Here is a 23,367-nt window from a genome sequence, read left to right as displayed (position 1 = left end):
AATTGGCACCTTGGGCAGTCGTTCACAATACGAGTGATTGTCTGGGCTATGGGGGAACAGTCACAGTAAGGGTGGTCTGACAGTTTCCATTCGTATAGTAGGTAGCCACATCTGCCATGGTTAGTTCTGATCCTGTTGACAGGTGACCAAATCTTCTTAGCTAGGAAGAGAAAAACCAGGCTGCAGAGCCTGGTTTTGCTCCGATGAATAGAAGTTCTAATGGAATCTCTTATATTAATCGCTATGCCAATTTAGTGTGAAAGTGATCCACATACGAATCAAATAAATACACCTAGAATGACATATTACTTATGAACGACATTATATTACATATTAATGTTATGAATAATTTATAACATTAACTTAATCATTAGACATGTCGCTACCAAGGAAGTTTAAACCCACTGACTTAAATACCAGCCATACAGCTTTTTCAGTTTCATTTAGTTTGATGTCCAAACTGGTGTCTTTCGTAATGACCAACCTCTAATTATCCTTAGGAATTTATTTTTCGAGTGAGTGTTTCGCTATTCTTGTCTAGAGATTTAATTTTTTTTTTTAGTCAAATTTTTTTTTTTTAATTTTATATTCCTTTTCCCATCGCCAATAGTGCAATGAACTCTCCAGTTAATATTAGAAAAGTGACTCTCTTTCCCCAAGTAAAAGATATTACGTAGGGTTTTGAGCTGTTAGGATGTTGTTCAGCAAACTAATTCATATTTCAGTCACCATTTGAATTTGGAGACCTCAAAAAATACACGCGATGAAGTCACAATTAGGTAACAATAGGTAGATCGAAGTCCAGATAACTAAAAGTGCGCTAGAAACAGCTAGTGAAGACGGATTTTACAAAGCTAGTTCTTGCAAGCATGAACCATACAGTGTCAGGTTTTCCCGCTACATAAGCGGGAGAAACATGGCTCATTTATTCGTCTAGATCTTCCTCCAAGGTTTCCATTACGTTTGTATGAGGTCTTAGTAATTTACCGATACAGCAGGTTAACAACCTTCTTAGAATGCCACAAATTTCCCCGCATAGGATGTCTTTTAGTAACAAATCTATGATTTTTCCTTCCTACCCACTTGTCCCGATTTCGCCACTCCTTAATACAGCTGATCCGCCAGAGATCGCACAATAACCTCTAGCCCAAGTCAGCCGGCCTTCAACAAATGTATTTCAGAATCCCTTTGGCTTTTCAGTTGTCCATTGCTTTAAAAAAAATCTAAAAATAGATCACATGCATTCTTCAGAAGCGGAAACAACTTTTTTGGTTCTAATTAAACGCCCACTGCCAGACGAAGACAGACACCATCATAGATTCGCTCTAGTTGAGCATGATAAATTAAATAGTGTGTCAACGTATTTTGCTTTTATGTGTAAATTCAGAATATTTCTTAAGCCTAAAGAAATTTTATTTTCTTTATTGAGCTAAGTTCTTCTATTTTTTCTTTTTATTATAAAAACTTCTACAATTGGAGATTAGTAGATCAACCCTATAAAATTTTTATTTATTATTTTTTTCAGTAACGATATTAAATACTAACTTGCATTGTATACAATAAAAGTTGAAATCTTTGGATTCTTTGCCAGGATTTTAAAATCGAATTGTTGATTTACGAGTAGGAAAAAAAAAATCTTAACACTAAAATACTAACTGCAAATGAACTGTACAAAAAGCATACAAAAAAGTATTGTTAACTTTTTTTTCTTAGCTCCCTCCCACTTACAAAAATCCCCAAATCACATTCCTCTTTCCAAGGCGCTTCCTTCCATTTTTTTTTTTTTTTGAATATTTTATTTCGTGACCAAAATGCCCGTAGTCCTTAACAGTCATTCCCAGCAGTAGCCCTCCCCCCCCTGCAGCTAGACCACTCACCAACCCACACACACAAATTCTGTCTTGACATCAAACAGGGTTACTTTGACTTCGCTTCAACAGTTTACTTAAATAGTTGCACATTCGCATACTTTGGTATCTTCATCGAGCAGTTTTAAAAAGTGAAACGAAAACCTAACACAGAAGTCACAAACTTATAATCTGATTATTCTTTTGTACAGAAGTGCAAGTGAGACGCTCCACCGAGTCTCCACTTGGGTAGTCAAGCACAAAAAAGTTGTGTAGAACTGTGTTATCTGTGCAAGCAAGTAATGGAAAGATCGAAGCCTTTATATCTTAATGGAGTTAAACTGAAGATCAGTTAAATATAAAAAGTATGAAATAATCAATTACTTTTCTTATATTTCGCTAGTAATTTTAACTATACTCTATGGATAGTGAAGTAGATAGCGTAACCTCCAACCAACAGGATGTTCTATCTTCTCAAGCAAATGGAACCTGTGTTACCGAATGCACTACTGAGGCGCTATCTATTGGTCAACAACAACAACAATACTATGTATTTGGACGTCTGCAATATAAATGCTTTGTCTCCAGTGAGAAAATGCTAAACTGTGAATATAAGAAAATTTTTGACACTACATTCAGAACGTTTTTTTTTCTTTAATGCTGAATAGAGTGTCGTTATCTTTCTCGTTATTATGTATTTTTCAAACTCGTTTTGTGATTGCTTTCAAACGAGGGACAGCTAAAAAAAGACACCCATTGTCTATGAACAACGTTTCTTTATTTTCCTCAAAATATTTTTTGAAAGCCTACTTAGGAGCAGTGCGTGGCCAAAAGTCTTTGGCCTACTTAATATCAATGAGTGGCAAAAATACAATTAGTTTTAGCTCCACTCAAATGACTGTCTTAAAAAATAAACAATATCGAAACCGAAATGAAGCAAGAAAATTTTTAAAAATTCTGTCATTTTACTTTTCTAAAAATTTTGTTGTTTCATTTCGTTGAGATAATGTAATTTATCATCCTTTTCTTTTTACACACGAAAATATAAAAAAAAAACGTGTAAAAAACGAATGATCTTATTTCACAGCCCTAGAATGTCATCGCGATATATAACTATTGGATCTTTTTGTGTAAATTTACTGGAGAATAAATATTCTAAATTCAAGGAGTATGAGCCGGTTAATTTTATTAAAACAGACGATATATTTATCGCACATTTAATGCCATTCATTTGATTTTACAGTAACTCATCCGAAATCCGTAACAATAGTCTTACAAAGTCAAAGTTCGAGTACGCCAACATCTCAAAACTGCCAATAAATAAATAGACACACACTGATTCCACTTGATATTTTACGGGACATTAAGGTAATAAGACGTCTTTATCGCATCAATCGATGCTAAAGATAGATATCCTGCATCCATTTTTTAGTTTACTGTTCTTTGTGTTGGCTTATCGGCGTAAATGATGGTTTAGCTGATTCAATCATTTGATGTCTATAAGTGCCACTTATTTTAATGAGTATTCTTAAGGCAATTATGAACAAAAAAAAGAGCTTGCTATCTCCATTTGGGAATAAGACTATATTGTAAAAAGACCTGAGTGAAAGTATTTGACAGGATTATCCCAAAAAGCTTTCCTACCGTATTATGGGTCTTGTTTTTCTCAACTTTCTTTTACTGTTTATCTGAGTTCAAAATGGCCAATATTTCCGTACGTCCACAACAGACACTTTCGCGTGGGTCATGCTCCTTCGCAGGCCGTGTCAACTCCTCCTGAACCAGACAATCCCGAACGTGCCATCCAACGAGATATGATTCGTTACACCCATCTGAGCATGACCAAACACATTTGGCTATCGAAAAATCACTGCTAATTGTTCGCTTAATTGTCTCATAAACCAGCAGATGTCTTCCCCTGAGTTGTTTCTCTGCAAATTGCACCGTGACGAGTAGGATGTAACACTAAATACAAAATTCAATTTCAGTAAATTAAATATGAAGACTTCGTTCCTTAATCAGTTTTTCTATCCCCTAACCTACTAACCCATTCATTCACGTGACCAGGTTCCTCAATAGAGAGAAGCGGTGACGAATTTTGCCGATCTTCTGTACGCTGTGAAAATATACGAATGCAGGTCTCGCCCTCTGGTGGTGTTTGTCATCATACATATGCTCAGAATGAAGAGGCAAATACCTAAAGAAAAGAAAACAGAATTAGTCTGGAGAAAAACTTTAAGATTATATGCATGTGATTGGTAAAATGTCTTCCTGTTTTGTGTATCTTCAACAAATCACATATCATTAGAGCAATATTTGCATTGCGTTTTATGCCACAAAACAAAGTACTCACCACAGTACAGGAGAGCATCGCACGTCCAGCCCCGCTCAAACACAAGGTGTTGTTCTGGAACCCGTATGGATAGCCGCTCGTGCGGAAGAAGTGCATCGTAGAGGAGAGGGGCAGCTACCAGAACACTTGATGTAACCACAAGACTACAACTCGCCATCTTCGTGTGGCCAAAGTAAAGAAGGGCGAGAGTTAAAGACGATACTGCGAAGGTCACCCTGAAAGGAACAAAAATTATAAAAATAATCCTAATACGTATTTTCTCTTTTAAAAAAATTCTCATTTGTTTTTTCTCTTCTCTTTCTGCCTTTCCGTTTTTATCAGTCACTTTTTTCCTTCATTCTTTCTCTCTTTTATTTGTGATTCTCTTTCTCCCTTTCGCACACCACACTCACCACAGAAGAACTTCCATGAGTCGTCCTGCAAGAGCCAGCTGTACTCCCCATCCTCGTTCTTCTTGGAGAAATTCCAACACCGTCAGTACTGGATGTGGCAATCCTTCCGTGAGCGCCCTCTTTAGGTGCTCTTTAAGCGAACCTAAAAAAGAACGAAAGGAAATAACCAGAACAAAAGACAAAACATAAAATTGGTAACAAGAGATTAAGGAAAACGTCTGTAAATGTCGACCAAATATCAGTCATTTCACTTTTCTTTTCAATTCCATACAACAGAAGCAAATCCCCCATTCGCTTTCTGCCCTAGGACTTTTTTATTTGTGCCACATCTTTCCTTGATCTTCCAGTTTCACATTTACAACAGTCCTATTCACAAGAACAGTTTGTTGGCATACATAGTATATGATTATATTTCTGCTATTGCGTAGTATCTGATTATATTTCAACTGAATGACTATTTAATATTTGACAGTATTTTATATTCAATCAGAATGAAATTTGGTATTCGTGATATTCACTAAAAGTTGTCGACTCATTTCAGTTACACTTAATGTTAATGGGCTACACTTGACATATATTGTAATCGAAGCAGTTACATAAAAAAAACTGTTATGTTTTAAATACTCAGAAAGTCGACTAGAAGAGAATTCATAGCATTTCAGACAATATACGGGGTTAGGGACCACGTGACAGCAGTAGTTTTCTACTCTCCTCCCTGGATGCTTATGAAATCAATGATAGTCTTGAGCCAGCTGTCATTGATGGCTAAGGATAGAGATTGGTTGCCTGCCATTCTTAAAAGAATTGGAAAAAGCTTTAAGGAATTTGTTTCTTTATTTTATTTCATTTTATCATAATGTATCCTAAATGACTGATCCACTCGATCTTCATAGGTAGGGGTTTTTCTTCCAGGAAGTTTTGTTTTTTATTCCGCGAAGAATGCCTGCAATTCACATTATTAAACTGGGTGCATAACTTTTGTTACTTCGCCCATAATTCAGAACAACAACACTGCTCCACTGATCTACAAAAATTAAAATATTAAACAATATTAATATTAATTATTATTATAATTATCACTGTTGTTATTAAATGAAAATTATTATTATTGTTAAAAATTAAGAAATATATACAGAAACATAAACTGATACATCTCAAGGTATATTTTTATTTTCATTTATTTTATTTAAAAACGTCATCATCATGTGTTTCAAAGATTTAGGCCCGTTATAGCCTTCTCATAAGTATTATTTCACTTGGAGTTAACCTTTTATTATTATTATTATAAAAAAATATATAATGCATTATAAATATTAATGGAGTCCGTATTCGTACTTTTATTTTAAGGGATTTAGTAATTTTCATATTTATTTCCGTTTCATCTTCATATAAAATTATGAATCCTAAATATGTAAAGGAATTAGCTTGTTTTAAAATGTATTGATTTTAATTCTAGTTCGATCTTGGCCTTTAACAGCCATTGTTTTTGAATGGTTGTTGAAATTATCATTCTGAAATCTTCGGAGGCTTAGAATAGCTTTCTGAAGGTTGTTTTCAGATCTTTTGCTGATCACCTAGTCTTCAGCAAAAAGCAGTGTGTTTAAATTCATCTTAGAAGATGTTTCGTTGTTTTTTTACTATTCCATTTTATTACGATTTCATTTAAATATATAAGATAGGGGGCGTCCCTGTCTGCCTCCTTAAATATACAAAATGATAAATGTTTTGTTTAAAAAAAACTTTATTCACAGTTACGTTAATCTTTCACGGATTATTTCAGTTGATGCAATAATTATGATAATCATTTGCGAGTAATAGTAATGATTATTATTATATTTTCAGATATCTCACTTTACCAAAAGTTGTCCTGCACATTACGCTCCAAATCATTCTAATACCATTCGTCAAATCGATTGCCGGGGAATAATTACGAACTTTTTATTATTAATAATAAGAAACAAAAGCCCTCACTTGATCTTTTTTAGCTATTCTCTCAGTCTATACATTTTCTTGATTTAGGTGATTAGCGTAGTAAATAGACACCTAATTATTACGAAAATTAATAATAATAAAGTAAATACATAAATTCTAAACGCAAGTTGACGTCAGACAGAAAATGAAATTAACATACCTTCTTCCCATGAAAACGTCCTTCGGAATAAGTATCCAGCGCCATCTATTTGAAAAGAAAGCAGACAAGTTCTGAATTTAGAAAAGTTTTATAAACAAAACTATAATATTTAATAAATATAAAAATTTGATTCAAAACAAATTTTAAGGCAGTTGATTTTTGTTAAAAATGCATACGTGTGTATACCTTACACTAATATCCGCTAGGTGGCGATACTGCGCACTCGTACTGATACACTAGTGATGTAATTAATTATTAATTTATTGGTGAAGGTAACTGGAATTGTAAACATCTGTCGCACTAAAATTCAAGGACACGTAAATTGTGTCACTGAAGATAACAACGGTTGTCTCGGTTTATGCTAGAAGACCTTTTTAGTATTTTATTGTTTTTGTTATTAAGTCCTGTTCTTTGAGCAATAAATAATAATCTTTGAGCAAAAAAATAATAATCTTTGAGCAAAAAATAAATAAATTAAAAGATTAACATCTTTTAATTTATTTTTTTACTTTATTTAATTTTGTTTGAATTTTAAACAGTGTACTATTACAATAAATCGCTAGCATTTGCTAATTTGCCAAATAAACACTTAGATATGATTATAAATAAATAAATCCCGTTAACGCCTTTTATGGTCAAAAGGAAGTAGGCAAGACTCTTTTAACTTTATCTGACTTTTAGAGACTGAGGAGCCACAGTTAATCAGTTAGAGAAAGCTAGTCAAAAGAGTATCACTAAGTTTAATGGCATCTGGTGAAGAGAGCACAGTAGACAACTGCCACTATCTTGTGGTCCATAATCTTAATGCAGCATGCTACTGTCTGCAATAGTGTGGGTGGGTTCTACAGTCGAATTTCTTGAGTTTCGGAGAGAAGAAAAAAAAAAAAAACACTTGCCTATGCCAGGATGCACAAACGGGGAATCGGTTGAAGAAAGGTTAGTGGAATCCTGAAATCAGCAGTAGCCCTGAACTCAACCTGAAAGCGACTGTGGGGGAAGGGAGGGACTGTTGCCTGTCGATTTCCAAAAGCTATTCAGGAATAACTCAAGGAGTTCTATCTATTCCATTCGCTAAATAAAAATATCCTATAGGATTTGTTTTATTATTTATTTATTTAATTTATATTCAGAAACAAAGAAGACGCTTTGGCTAGAAACTTACCTTTGACTTGCATTGCAACCTCGGTAATGTCAATGGTAACTGTCAGTGTAATGTCAAGTGAATGACCAGCAATCAGGGTTCTAACCGTGCCTTGTGTGTACTGCCATTGCGATCCCACACAGAGAATGCCTGAAATAGATAGGACCAGCTTTAAGAAATTGTACGACACAGCTTCAGTCGAGTGAGCTCTGTTAGTAGTTGTGCCTCAGTAATGGAACCATTAAATGACTTTTAAGTGATTTTCATGGCACGTGTTAATGGAGAGGTGGGGAGAGATGACAGAAGATGAGATATATATTTTTTAAAGCCGCCAAATTTATAGATGCCAGCAATGAACATCCCAACCTTTTTCTGAACGTGACTCTGGGCTCACAAGAATAATTCTCTCTTTAAGTAACTCCTGATGGAAATGTTTTCTGAATATTAATCCAAACCCGTTGTTAATGAACTTATTCCCAATGTCATTTTCAAGGCTTTCTTGTTTTTGTTTTTTTTTAATACCAAACACAATTGAAAACAGGTTTCAATAATTTATTGAATTCCAGTGTCAAATTCCAAGGTGTCTGATAACTCATTCAGTTTTGTGGAGTGTTTTTTACTGCTAAATAAAAGAGGTGTTGTAACTATTCTTTTAGTGAATTGAAAATTACTTTAAAGCAAATTAAATTTTAGTGTAGATCCCATTCGTATAGCTACATGTCCAAATTTCTTCAAATATCATTTGGCACCTTACCATTTTTTTTTCATTTCATTACTGTTTTATGGCTTTCATCTGAAAGATTCTTGGTTCCATTCACAAAACAGAAGGCGATTTGTTAAACAGATTATGAAAAAGTTATTTCATTGGCCTTTGATCACAGTCCATCGTTTAACAAAGTGGTTATCCAGTTAGGTACAAACAGTAATATAAAAAGTCCCCAATTTCTTTGAAAGAATTGTTGGGTATTTTTCCCAATCAGAATTGTAGGTCAAACAAAATTCTGGCCCATCAATTATTGCCCGCTGTTCGTAATATTTCGAAGACAATTACTTGGTGTAAAATTATGTCCATTCATTTTACACCAAGCTGCTATGCTACTTTGGGCTTAGAAATCTTTCAATTGTAACTGGACCCCTCTTCTGTCCAATAATAACAGCTTTTACAATAAAAAAAAATCTTATTCCACCCACGATTGGTTAGTTGATTAAGGTATCGGGGGTGCTGGTTTAAATATAACTCTCGAATCGGTCCTCTGACTCAGGTTTCGTATTACAGTTCCTCATGTAGATTCTGATTTTTTTCTTTTTTCCCCTGATATTCTAGTGAACAATTCCTATTCTAATTATGTAACTGTAGCACATATGCAAATGCTTCCTTTAGACTATTCTTACCAACGAATACTCTGCATTGAGATCATCTACAGCAAGTCCATTTAATATACACCAAGATATTCTTGTCCGACTTCAGTTTATTACTATTATTATGTGACACCGCCAACGAGTCTTTAGATTAATCATGGGAGGCCACACTACTACCACCATTAACACCCAACGCCATCTACCGCTCACCACCAATAGTATTTTTTTTAATCTGTATTGCGCGTGTTCTCTTGGCTAATATGTCTGCATGTGGGATGAGGAACCCGAGTTTCCAGGAGATTCCTGCTTCCCTGCGTATGAAATTGACGAACTCACAGTCAACTGATTAAGCTCATATAAAGATTTCTCTATTCCACTTTATATTCTCGAACCGGCTATATCCACACGTTTGTGAAGTTGATAAAGAATTAAAAAAAAAACTACAACTATGGATTGTTCTGTTATTATGCCTTTAGTCAGTCCATTACAACTTGTGAATAACCTTCGGTATAAGCTGTCTATTCTTGATGCATAATGTACTCCTATTTTTATACTAATCAGTTATTCTCTCTCTCTCTCTCTCTCTCTCACGTACGCACTGACCTTTACGTTTTCCAGCAGGGGGTTTTATTCCTAGGGAGCGTTACGATCAAAAAACGGGCCAAGGATATTGGACCAGCTGGTTTACGAGTAAAGGTCATTTCAAATGGAGTTGGCAGGCTAAAGTCATTTCACTTATTACACTAGTGATTTCATGGGTGCTGAAGTAATTACATGATTAAACCTCATTTGCTAGCGCAAATCCCAAAGCGTAGTCTCTTCCCCCATCCGTGCATAGTACCATTCGGTGTCAGTTTCACAGCTTATTTCCCACTTTGCAAATTCCTGCTTGTCTATATGGCTGCAACAAATAGAATTCCCCTTCTGGGAGAAGATGGTGACCCTCATCAAGATGTCCTTCTGTGCCAATTTTAATGTCCAATTAGGCATTTGGTTAATGACACCAACACATCTCCCTACTGAACAAGGACAATGTGAATACCATCGTTCTTCGCCCCCCCCCCCCGCGTTCACAACTCTCAGGTTCCCATCCCAGTAACAGTAAACAAAGTATTAGCAAGAGAACTAAAAGCGTCTGAGAATCACTCACCTCAATGACCTTCCTCTAGAGGCGGACGTCGCCGAAACTTGGTCAAGGCGATACTGACTCAGCAGAAAATTTGTTCGTGAGAAAAAAGCAATCTGACGTGGAGAAGGAAATGAAACTGGGATTAAAGTTGTAAACATCACAACACACGGCAACAGATGAACTCTCATAACACTTTTGTGATATCTTCAAATAAATTTCGCAACGGAAACCAAACTCAGATTAAAAAAAATAACACGTGACAACACCCTTGTCAGCAGTTATCAACATTGAAGATTTAATTTGGAATATTTACATAATAATCATACCTTTTGCGGTGATCAGATAAACGAACGCATCTGTCTGAGAACTGTGTTCATGTAAAAAAAGATGTCGTAGGTCGCACAACTGTAATAGCGTTTGAAGTTGAAGCTCAATCTAGTCATTCACCTTTGGGGCTATCGGAAAATGAATCACAAGAGAAAACAGATGAATATCTGAAGTCGATTGCCCTCCTATAACAATCGCCTGATAGTTGGACCTAACTACTTTCCAGTTTTAACATCTGCACAATGCGAAACCATTCTAAGTGCGTTTCTATCTTCATATATTTCGTGTTTATATATCCTACGCGCATCTGGGGATGACAAATATTTAAGTATTGATAAAACTGTAGCCTTCATCATCAATATGTCCTCTTTTATTTTGTTTTATTATGTCCTGCTTGTGTTCTACTTTCATCTTTTTTTCTCTATATCTAATTTTCTGACCCATATAATATTGTTGGTACTGCCATGACTTAATCAAAATTTAATTGAGTTTACTTCCTTGTTTTGCCTTTTGTTGTTCAGATTATATATTGCTTACGTAAAAGGCGAATTATTTATTTATAAAATTTTCGGACATATTTCATACATGGATTCAACATTGATCTTCAATCCACTGGATGTGCAATGGGATATCCTATTTCCCTAATTACTTCAGATATCATTTTGGACATCTTCTCCATAATGCCCTTTGCATAAGCGTTCAATTTGGTACGAATATCAAGATGATATATTTGCTATTTGGACTACTGCATCTGAACTTCAAGACATTATCACTGTGATTAATCATATCTATCCTAGATATTACCACCTCTTGTTTAATGGTTTCAGCAAATTATTCTCATTAACCATGTTATAAATAATTACAAAGCTGCTTCCTCTTCATTCTTTTTAAGATGAAGCCAATCATGTATTTGTTGCTTAATTTAAAGATATATCTAAAGTTTGGCGAAGATTCTTAGGCCTCCTGGTACTCAAGTAGCTTTTCAATCTAATTTTCTAATATCTTGGCTCAATGAAAGATCGGCTTTCCCTGTTTAGCCATCTCCTGTGTTTATCAAATCCCGTACTCCTGTGCTTTATGATACTTTGGTCAATGTGGAAGACTTACACCTGGCATTCATAGCGAGGAATATAAAAATTACATCGCTTATCACGTACCTAAGCAAAAGACTCGCAGAGCATGTTATCTTCTCTGAGCCTACAGTTTTGGGGGAAAATATACTAAAATCCTGCACATTTTCCCGAACGTATTAGATGAAAGGCGAACAAAATAGGAGACAGCTGTCACCATTTCATATTTCCAATCCTAACGAATATATTATTCGCAAGTATATCTCGTCTTCTTAGCAAATATTTGGACATAACGTAACTCACGAAGCTATCGGGAAAATGTCTAGCAATTGTTCTTCTTGTTTGTAATTTAGATTTTCATTTCGTTGTTTTAATTTTATTTTTATTTCTAAAGAGAGAGAGAGTTTACTTACTCAGAGTGAACAAGACGATAAACAACGAAGACCATTCTGCCACAGTGTGAAGATTATCCTGTAAAACAAAGTATATTGTTAATGTTCTTAATATCTTTCTTCTATCTAAACATGCAAAACCAGTCAACGGATGTACCTTAACAGGACAGCTTCTTTCCAAAACCATCGCCACGTAACATCACAGAAGAACATGGCAATATTCAAGTGTGCCTTATCAATTACATTTGTTCTCAAATATATTTAACGTACCTCTTTCGCTAGCCAAATTAATGAATACAAATTAAGTGTTTATCCAGTTTTTATTATTCTGTCAAGGCATTCACAAGTATGTCCTTCATACAGAACGCGTGCTTGAGCAGAATGCATACATCGTTATAGAGTATATTGTTATGTTTTCGCATAATACCCTATATTAATGATTTTATTTTTTTCCTACTATTATGTAGACCGAAGTCTTCTAATCTGTATGGAATTTATTTTATAAATGATTCATGATTGCAATTGTAGCTCCTTTTTTTGCTTGTTGAAAAGGTATCGTATTGTTTCAAGTGGGTTGACGGGTAGTTTTATTGGTATGTTTTGTATGTGGAAGGACTGATAGAGTATTATACATATTGTTTAAGCCTCCTTAGCTCAGTTGGCAGAGATTCGGATACGAATTCCATCTATAACGAGGAACCTTTATTAAGTATTTTCAATCAAATGTGAGTTCGTAGGTCTCATTCGGGGGGTGGAGGGTTTTTCTTCCCGAAACTCCGTTTCTTTGTCCCTCAAAACGGACAAGCCAACCTTGTGAACACACAGATCTAGGGATTGATCAGAGGAACGGAGTAACGTGCCATCTGCATTCATTCGTTGTGACCCCTCTAAGAGATGGATGGGTTGAAGAAGAAGCTGTAGGTTTGGGTGGAACAATGTTTCTTAAACTGTGGAACTCTAAGAAAGAAAACTATTTCTTTTTCCTATGAAAAATTTCATAAAAATTATTGGAAAGGAAAGTTGAATGGTTACATAAAAATTATTTTAATCAACAACAAAAAAAATTATATTGTTTTAAAAATAAATGTAACTTGCGTTGTTTACTCATGTCGTTAAATAAATTTAATTCGTAATTATAGGAATATTAACACCCTCATTTCGCCGTAACCGCCCTCCTCCACTTCCTGGACCTGGTTTTCCCTAATCAGTCGTTTCCATCCGTAGGTGACTTTGAAGGTCAAAAAGTATTCCTGGTGAGATTTTTACAGGGTAGCTCACCATTGCTTCCTCCCAAACTCCAATTTTATCCGGGCTAGGAAATATGAGTTCACGGGGCCCAGTTTACCTGTTCTGGGGGCCAAAAAACACTAGTTTCAGAGTGAAGAAAATCCCTACCTCCGTTTCAGACCGGCTAACTCGCCTTTCGTCGAAAGCGACCTTTATCTGAACACGCGTTCAGATCAAGGTTCCTCACGTCACTGACGGGAATCGAACCCAGGTCTTTTCGACCAAACAGCTTCGTCTATATTGACTGAGCTACGAAGGCCCCACCCCCATTTCCAGCAACGATAAAGACCTCCCTCATACGCGCCCTCTCATAGTTTCGTCAAACGGCATTTGTTCCATCCACGGAAGTTTTTTTTCTTATTATTATTTCTGAAATTGCATTTAATGCCAGCTATAAAAGTCTGTATGCTCCAGGAACTTCTAAAAGTTTTCACGGGTCCCTAGACTTACGCGAAACACATTTGAGAACACTGGAGTAGAAGGGCACGCTTTGTAAATGGAGGGATTTTTTTTTTTCCTGAGATGTAGTCCATAAAGTTATGGTTAAAATTATTTGTTAGCTATCGGAAAGGTTTGGCCTATCCTTTCAGTAATAATAAAAATAATTAATATTAATGTTCATCATCATCATCATCATCATGCATATCAAGGATTTAGGCCTAGCATGGCCTGTTCCGGCCTTAGAAGTCATCGTTGAATCTTTTAAGAGGACGTCCTGGTTTTCTTTTTCCTAATGGCTTGTACTTTAAGGCTTGTTTTGGTAATCTTTCTGTTTTCATTCTTTGAACGTGTTTCCATCCATTTATGTTTATATTTTTTAATTTTTTCTTCGTTTCTTTTGTGAACAAATAGAGTGTACTTTGCAGTTTTTCTCATTAACTTCATTTCTACTGTTGTTAATCTTCGTTTGTCATTTTGTTTTATTGTCCAGATTTCGCTTCCATACATTAAGACTGGTAGGGCTAATTTATTGTACAATTTTAGTCCGGTTTGTTTTTGAACTAGGTTTGGTTTAAATATAGAGTTAATTACACCTGTTATTTTTAAGTATTTTGCAAGTTTTCGAATTATATATTTTTCATTTTATTATCTGATCATACATCCTAGGTAGTTAAATGAATTCACCTGTTCTAAGATCTTGTTAGCTATTACTATCTTAGTTCTTGCTGGATGTTTTCCTTTAAAGGCCATAGTTTTTGATTTTTCTGTTGATATTATCATACCATAATCTTTGGCTATCTCACTTAGATCTAAAATAGCTTTCTGTAAGTTATCTTGAATTTTTAATTATTATTTGGTCGTCGGCAAAAAGGAGAGTGTTTACGTTCACAGTAGGAGAAAGTTTAATTCCTTGGTGGAAGTTTTTATTCCATTTTATTATTATTTCATTTAAGTAAATATTAAAAACAGTTGCTGAGAGGGGACATCCCTGTCGGACCCCTTGGTTTATCTCTCTCCTGTATGATAGCTCGTGATTTAATCTTATTTGTATCTGATTATTTTCGAATATACTTGTGATAGCTTTTAGGATATTATTTGGTATTTGTCTTTCTAGTATTAATGTTTTATATTATAAACCAATATATTCTTGTCATTTTACTCTATTACCAGTTCCTTTCACGTATTAGGCCAATGGCCTGTTATAAGGCTACCCTTAGCCCTTTCGTACCGTACTCGTCCCGAGGATAAGGTGGTCAGCTTTATGCCTCCCGGTGTGTCCCGTGTCTGTAGATGCGTGTGTTCACGGGGCAGTCTTGCCTGCTTGCGGGAGGAAAAACCCCAGATAAACTGGGGAGAAAAACCCTGCTGTCCACGCACAAGACCGGCTAACTTGGCTATGTCTGAGAAAGTTCCTTAAGCTCCTCGCGTCAGCGACGGGAATCGAACCCAGGACAATCCTTTCCCAGTTGCGAAGCGCATAGCCACATGTTTTATTATTAGTACTAGTAATAGTAGTACGTGCATTATTATTATTATTATTATTATTATTATTATTAGCAGTAGTAGTACGTATTTGGTTTCATGGAGTTTCAGGACTCATTTCAGGCGGGGGCCCATTCTTCGGATACCCCGTATAATTTAACCAACATCAAATTTCCCTGAACTCCACTCCATCTATTACAGAAGTATTTTTGTTAACTGCATGTGTTCAAAGAGCCCTTTATTTGTCTTGAAAGAAAAACTTGGGAGACTGGAAGGAAAAACCCGGACTGTATGTGACACTGGCCAACTCAATTTCAGCAGAAAATCTTTGTAAATATTCCTTAGGTCACAGATGAGATCATAACCCAGGTGGTTTCTAACCAAAAGGCCTCTTCGTTGCGGATATACCCTCTGTCCAAAAAGAACCGAACTTTTGATAGAAAATAAAACACAGGCCAATTATAATTACTCAGATCATTTATTTCAATCAATGTACTCTCCCTCAGCTTCGATACAGCGTTCGGCACGTCAATTGATTCGTTAAATGAGTTCTTTATATCGGTTTTTGAGATACTGTTGAGGGTCGTGGTTACTGCCGCTTGAACGTTTTCAATGGTGTCGTATCGCTTTCCTTTCATCGGCAAATGAAGTCTGTGGAAGAGAAAGAAGTCACAGAGTGCTAAATCAGGTGAATACGGCGAGTGATCCAACACACAAACTTGGTTTTTGCTCAAAACTGTCTCACAATGTTCGAACGATGAGATGGTGTAAATCGCGAATTCAAAAAAATCGCGAATTCAATTTACGAAGGCCCAAACTCTCGGTCAAAATGTTGTACACAGTTGATTTTGGAATCCCAAATTCATCTTCAATCAATCTCACGGATGCTTTCGGGTTTTCTTTGACGAAATCACGCACTTTTTGGATGTTAACTTCGCTCAGTCTAGTTTTTGGACGGCCTGGCTTTTCGTCGTCCTCAAGCGTCTCACGACCACTTTGAAATCGCTTAATCCACTCGTAAACTTGAGTACGGGATAAGCATTCATCACCGTATGCTTTTTGAACCATTTCATGCGTTTCGGTAAAACTTTTACCAAGTATAACACAAAAGTCAATCGCAGCTCTCTGTTTGAAACTCATTTTCTGACCGTTCGTCAAAACACACTGTCACTCCTGGCACTATAACTCGGCTTCTAATAAAACAAATGTCATAAACAGTTGACACAACACTAATGAAGGTTGCCGCTTTCGAGAACAAAAAGATACAACAGGTGGCGCCACTAGTTTCTCCTATTTTCGTAAAGATCGGTTTCTTTTTGGACAGAGGGTGTATATAATATGTCAATTACTCTTTATAAGAAAATAACACTATTTTTTTAAGCTTGTGATTTTGAGGGACAGGAAAGTAAGTCGTTTGAAACCAATGACTTTTCAGATCGGATTATTATGCATTTGCGACAGAGGGATCTAAAAATCGCAATTTTATGAATGAGCCCTTAACGACCAATACAAACCATAGGAGAGTAAAAAAATAAAGCATGGTGCACATAGAATATAATAATTCTTACCTTTGAAAACATCCTCTAATTCACTCCATCATCAGTTGATAGGACCACTGGAAACTGTTAGTCGTATCCATGGCAACAATGTATTCTCTGATATGTATGGCTGTTTACTCTATTAGCTGGTTTCCAAGCAACATCACTATGACGTCGGCAGTGTGGTATGTCCAGAAAGGTACAGCCCTGGTGCACACAATAAGGAAAATGATAGAATGAAAGCTAAAATAGACAGTTTTACTCATTCTAAGAACACGCCTTTTTAGATTACAAAAAAATCATGGTGGATATTAATACATATCGTAACCCCCCCCCCCCGTCTAGAGTACATTCACACACTGAATGACGCGTGGCGAGTTCACGCATGTTTGTGCGCACAACGAATCACAATAAGTTATCACAGGGTCACCAGAATAAGTGCGAAGGTCGAGTTACATTGTGCGGAGATAAATAATTGAATAACTACGCAGATAAGTAATAATTGGAGTTATGATTAAGGAAATGTGTTCGAAAAAACAGGGGGTTGTCGTGGAGATTATTTTTCTCTACACTTCCTGTTCGTGCCTGTCAGAAACAGTGAAAATAAACTCGTGAACAGCCACAAAGAAGGACACGATTGTCATGCAAGGTCGGCTGTGTGTGTGTGTGTGTTTTATTATTAAAAAGGGGTTCAAGTCTTGCGTATGCTTTAGTGTAATCAATATGCAATACCGAAGTGCTCGCAATATCGAAATAATCTTTAATGAGCGCTGATTGGTTTAAGAAAACTTAATTAGGGTTAACTGATGTAATAAAGCGCCTTCTGGAACTCCAATGTTTGTCACAGTTGCTGCTATAAAATTTTCTCCCATGTGGCATCGTACTCTGTGGCTATTTCTATGTTTTATGTACAATTAAAAGAAGCAGTTTGTAGGATTACTTACCTATTAGCTGCCATTCCGGTTGGTTTTCATTCTTGACACGATTCTTAGTAAAAAGTCTACTGAATTGGAGTTCCTGAATCATCTTCATAGATGGATATTCCTGGATGCGAGTAACTTCATAAGTGAAAACCACCAATGACGTCATTGATGCACGTGGAGAAAAATTGTGCTTTCTCATCCTCGCCTTGACACCGTTTTGGGATGTTGCCAGTTTTTCCCCGCTACCAACGCGATGGATTGTAATGCCCCCATTCCGTAACTTTTCAAGTAAAAACAGAGATGGAAGGGTCAGCCTATTCTACGTAGATCCACCCTTAATAAACACAGCGAGACGCAGACAACTGTCAAAGATTATTAATACAATCTGTTAAAGTAATCTTCTCTGATAAATAGATAGCTTACTACAAGTTTTACACAATTCTTGTAGCTCTTTCTGGTTTAACATCAGTAAGCTATGTAACTAGGGCTACAGAAATGTTGTTGACCTGAGTTTCAAATTAAAACTGGAATGTTTTGGTGCACTCTAGACAATATTTTGCGTGATACGGCTAGAAGACAGCTATGTTTAAAACCAGGAGGCAATCTGGTCTTGAAATTCACTCTTGATCTTGTTATCATTCAGGGAGTGAGAGGTGTGATTGAAGTCTGATTAGCGGAATAATGAATTACTGACCATTTAAAACTATATACAGTATTTAGAAATTTAGGTACATTTAGTCATACAAATACAACATTTATTTTACAAATAATATTCCATGTTTTTCAATTTAGCTACTTGAATACAAATTGTACCCTACGGTTCTTCTTTATGAACTGGTCAATAACATCGTCATAAAAAGTTGGTTGTAACTTAATTTTCCCAAGCAACACGCACACTTGTAAAGGCTGGCTGAAGCTCACCGGCTAGAGCTACTTTCACTGCGTATGGCCTGTGTTTAAGACGACGTGAAGGGAGCGAAAATGGCTATGCGCGCGCAAGAAATCACAGTGCTGCAGCGACGACCTGGAAGCTCCTACAACCGAGCAAGCCAAGGTAGCTTTGAGTAGACGAGCACGCATCGGCCTTCGATACACAATGCAAAGTTCAATTATTGCCACGCAAGCTTAAGACGTCTTCTGTCTACAAAAATAAAAAGCCTAAATGGAATACTTATAAATGCATGCATTTGTTAACAAATAAATATCACTTCTTTCTCAATTAATGAGCTTGCGCAGCAAGCATGGAGAATTCGCCCTTGTTAACAACCTCGAAGGGTTATTTCATTAAAGTAGCAATTTTAGTGTTCGATAGGTCATAAATGGCTTTGGGCGCTAACTACTATATCAAAGTCAGTCATGGAAGTAAAGCTTACAAATAATTAAATATATTTATTTAAATATTATTGTTCATATGCTAAAATTATTTATTTTGTAATTTGTAGTATTATATAGTTCAGTGGTTCTCAACCTTTCCAGTGGCGTACCACTATTTTTAATTCAGGATATCGGATGTACCAGTAAGCAAATTTATTCGGGAAAAGCGTGATTTGTTGATTCCAGGGGCCAAATAAGCATTTCTCTACAATACTTGTTTAGTTATTTATTATTTTATTCAGATATTTATTGGAGAAACAGATCCTCTCTGAATCTATTCAATGGATTGTTCTGTAAAATGCGCAATTTTTAAAAATTAAAATAATAATGGGTGAATACATAAACAAATTTTGACAAACACATATTCTTGATAAAGGTACTCCAGTTCTCAAATAAACGTACAATCAGTACAAGCAATAAATGTAACATATTTTTAATTACAGAACTCGCATTCTTGTTTCAGTGTGAAGGTTGTGCTTGTTTAGCTAAACACAACTTCTTAATTTTCAATTGTTTCAATTGACTTAATTTGAGTCTTAAATTGGCAGTGAATATAAAGAAGCATCTTGTGACTAGACTTCCAAGATGCTTCTTTATATTCACTGCCAGTTCACCATGAAGAAGAATGTCATTCTCAGTTAAGAAAGCATCCAACAATGGAAAGGAACACGTGTTTTCAATGTCGATTTCTTTAATTATGAAGACAAGTCTTTTCCTAAGAGCAGCAGTTTAGTTTTATCCTGTACCAAGAATAAGGAAATATGCACAACCTGCAAGCTCGTGTTCAGCTGGTTGAGGTGGCAAAATATATCTGCCAGGTAAGCCAACCGGGCAAGCCACGGTTCATCAGTGAAATAATTGAAGTCTGAGTCTGTGGATTTGTCAGAGAGAAAAATACTTCTGAACGAAGTTCAAACAGACGGCTTAATGCATTTCCCCTCGACAGCCACCTAACTTCGGTGTGAAGTAAAAGAGAATCATGGAAAACAACCGTGAATTCATTGCTCTGGACTTAATGAAGTTAACAATTCTCACCCTTTCAAAACTGTCTTCAGAGCATATTTCTTGCGGGTCGCGATGAAAGCTACAATGTGCAGATTTTGCTTGTGGAGCTACTTCTTTAATTTTTGCAACAACGCCACTGTGTTTCCCAACCATTGCCATTCATTTAGTTGCATGAAATATTTTAAATAGAAATGTTAAATATTTGTGCTTACATTTTTAATTCTCGACTCATGGTGCTAGTAAAAAAAAAAAAAAATGTTCATTTACCCTTTTATTTTATACTCTGTTTTCGTACCACCCTGCAGTGGCTCACGTACCACCAGTGGTCCGCGTACCATAGGTTGAGAATCCCTGAATTATAATTAATATATATAAAACTAGACTTTGTAAGTCTTAACGCATGCTGTCCTCTAGTGAGAGTTACTTTAAATATGCCATAAAAATCACGTGATTCTTCAAAATCAGTCTCTATACATTTCATTACGTTTCGTGTAAGTGCTCTTTGGCTGAACTAGAGATATATAAAGTAATGAACCGGTCTATAGTATCCATTACCGCTTAAGATATAATTATCCAACATATTTTCCAACATATTTCAGGAGTTATTGGACTCTTTTTAAGCAACGGGTGGGCGAAGCATTGAATTACAGATCTTTTTTTTTCCCCCCCCGCATCAGGACCAAGGCATGGAAGGCAAAATTTCGACATTTGTATCCCAATCATCGAAAGTATGAAATTATTCAAATTTACTTCTTAATATAGTATATTTGGTTTACAATATAGACAAAAGAAAACAAGGGAAGCCATGCAGCTACAGCTTGTGTAGTAATGTAAGGGCTGTGACTGTATCGTGATCCAGGAGACGCATCTCCATCACCATCATACGTTACAGATGAAGCGTATACTTAGTCAAAGAGCTGCTATGGAGCTCGTTTGTCCAATAGAAATTTTTTTTCTTACAAAGACTGTTCCATTCCAGACAGATTCGAATCTAGATCCTTTTAACTGAAGAACTAGTGTTACGACTGAGGCCATCTTCTTTTTTTTTTTGGTGATTTTGGGTTCTGTACAGTAGCCTTTCCATAGCAACCGTTACTGTAATGTTCTGTAGAATCTTCTACAATCACGGACATCCTGAACCCCTGATTAAGAGAATCACTGATGGACGGTTAGAGGGACATAGGACTATCTCCTTCCATCAACTTATGTACGAGTATATAGAGTACTCAACATTTATAGAGTACAACTCGTACTCTATAAATATTGGTCTTTCCATGACAGTTTCAAAAACATAACAATAAACAATGTCTCTCTAAACATATTTTAATATGGTGATGGGAGAGACTTCTCAATAAGAAACTAACACCTATCGACAGTATTAACTCTATATTTTTGCCGATTTTTTGACCCAGGCGCCCGAAATCATTTCGCTATCGCCCCTCTCTATGCTAAACGTGCTTTTAAAAGACTCATACTACATCTGAATTTACCGCACATCGTAACAACCCACACCTAACCTGAATTTTCTTTTAAGGGGACAGTAAAAGAACTTACCGTCACACTGTGGGGTTGGCGCACGCACGGAGGTGAAGCTATGCTGAGCACTCAGCGTACTAGTGCCAGGGTCAGCGTAACGGGGTTCCACACTTGAAGCTGACGGCGACATGTTAACCTTCAGTAACTTGTTGTGGGGAGAGGAGGGACTTAAAGGCATATCACGTGGAGAAATCCCGTCAGCGCAACGCATTTAAGGGGATGTTGACCTCTGAGTTATTAATTTCAGTGTAACCCTGTTTCCGCTACCCTATTTACGTCTGTACTGTAGATATTTCTCATCGTGTCAATCCAACGTTCATCTTTTCGTTGGAAGCACGATCGAACTAAAGATGAGTGGCAGGTTTCCACTAACGTGATCATTACTTGCGATTTTCAAGAATATATAAAAAAAAAATAAATAAAAATAGAAAGTTTCCGTGATTGTGTTAATCGATTTCGCCAACCCACTTCTCTTATTCACGTGCGTGCTATTTTTATAGAAATACTAAAGGTTTGCATGTGTTTCCAGTTCACTGATGGTTCTGTCCGTATCTGCACACAAAAAAGGTGACATTCAGAATAGGAGGGGAAGATATTTTAGTCGCGAGTGTCTTTCGTCACCTGTATACCGTGACCTTATACTAACCAGGAAGACGATATTATGGAAGTGGAGTGTTACACAATGGCTCAAGTGTCATATGACGAGATTTAGTTATGGGGAAGCTTTGTATTGTGCCATCTCCCTGAGGGACTTTTGAAAATCTCCGCCTACTCGATGACTTATGATTGACTTTACAGCTAACACGAACTGGGAAGAGCAACTGCCTTTACTAAGCTCAGGATTTAATGCTAGGGGGGATGGAGGACAATAATAGACCAGCAAATGAAGTTGCCACACAAAAGCCAAATAATATTATGAAATTGCTGATATAAATCGAAGCCTTTTCTAGCAGTGTACAGCATATTTAACGGCTTCATATGAATTGCATAGATAAATGATAGTCCTACCCTTAGTACTATACCCCCCCCACTGTGTAATCTATTTATTAATTGAGTTTTATTCAAAAAAAAAAAAAGCAAATCAATGAATTCTAACACGGTTATGTATACGATCATCCTACATGATCTGAAAGAATCTCCTCGTAAAATAAAGTAAACAAGTCCCGTGATCATATAAATGGCAACATAACGATGAATAAAATGAAAACTCGACATAAAATATCACTGGACTGATTTTACTAAGAAGCATTTCTAACTTACTGTAGCATGTAAAACAAAGCATCGTGTAGAATACATTGAAATGCTAGAAAAATGGAAACAATACATATTTACAAGTGAAATATACATACCTGTCAGTGAATGAGAAACGTTTATTTAATACGTGCTGGGCCTCCTTCAGAGGGACCGAATTACAGCATATATGCAGCTTGGAATAGATTTCATTCAACATTTCAGGATGCTCTTTTGGAAATGTTCAGATATTCCTTGGAGGACACCCCATCTTCCAGCAATATCAGTGGCTTCCGCGCCAAAATTACTTCCTTACCCGTTCCATATCAAAAGAACATGCCCCACACCATGACACTACCTCCAGAACCGTGAGTTGTGTTTACGTGGCAAGATGGGTTCATTGCTTTATG

The 23,367-nt window shown here is 36.2% G+C and overlaps 1 protein-coding gene across 2 annotated transcripts; it reads right to left on the bottom strand.

Annotated features, from left to right (window-relative positions):
* Positions 1-3,050: 3,050 nt before the first annotated feature.
* Positions 3,051-21,822, bottom strand: LOC150096404 (dual oxidase maturation factor 1-like). 2 transcript variants are annotated; one of them, XM_090409431.1, is made up of 8 exons: positions 21,746-21,822; positions 16,920-17,096; positions 12,163-12,220; positions 7,886-8,014; positions 6,724-6,768; positions 4,593-4,734; positions 4,201-4,415; positions 3,051-4,044 (listed from the first exon to the last, which is right to left on the bottom strand). In XM_090409431.1, exons 2-8 carry the CDS (start codon positions 16,929-16,931, stop codon positions 3,920-3,922), a joined length of 726 nt encoding a protein of 241 aa, XP_090265557.1. In that variant the 5' UTR covers positions 16,932-17,096; positions 21,746-21,822; the 3' UTR covers positions 3,051-3,919. The 2 variants fall into 2 exon arrangements, with proteins under 2 accessions (XP_090265557.1, XP_090265556.1); XM_090409430.1 differs by lacking the exon at positions 21,746-21,822 and having other exon boundaries at positions 16,920-17,212.
* Between the last annotated feature and the right edge of the window lie 1,545 nt (positions 21,823-23,367).

Source organism: Typopeltis vanoorti, chromosome 19, assembly GCF_054136105.1.
Source record: "Typopeltis vanoorti isolate ZY-2024b chromosome 19, IOZ_Tvanoo_1.0, whole genome shotgun sequence".
Taxonomy (NCBI): Eukaryota; Metazoa; Arthropoda; class Arachnida; order Uropygi; family Thelyphonidae; genus Typopeltis; species Typopeltis vanoorti.
Note: the sequence above shows the minus strand (reverse complement) of the source record. Positions and strands in the feature narration are given on the sequence as shown.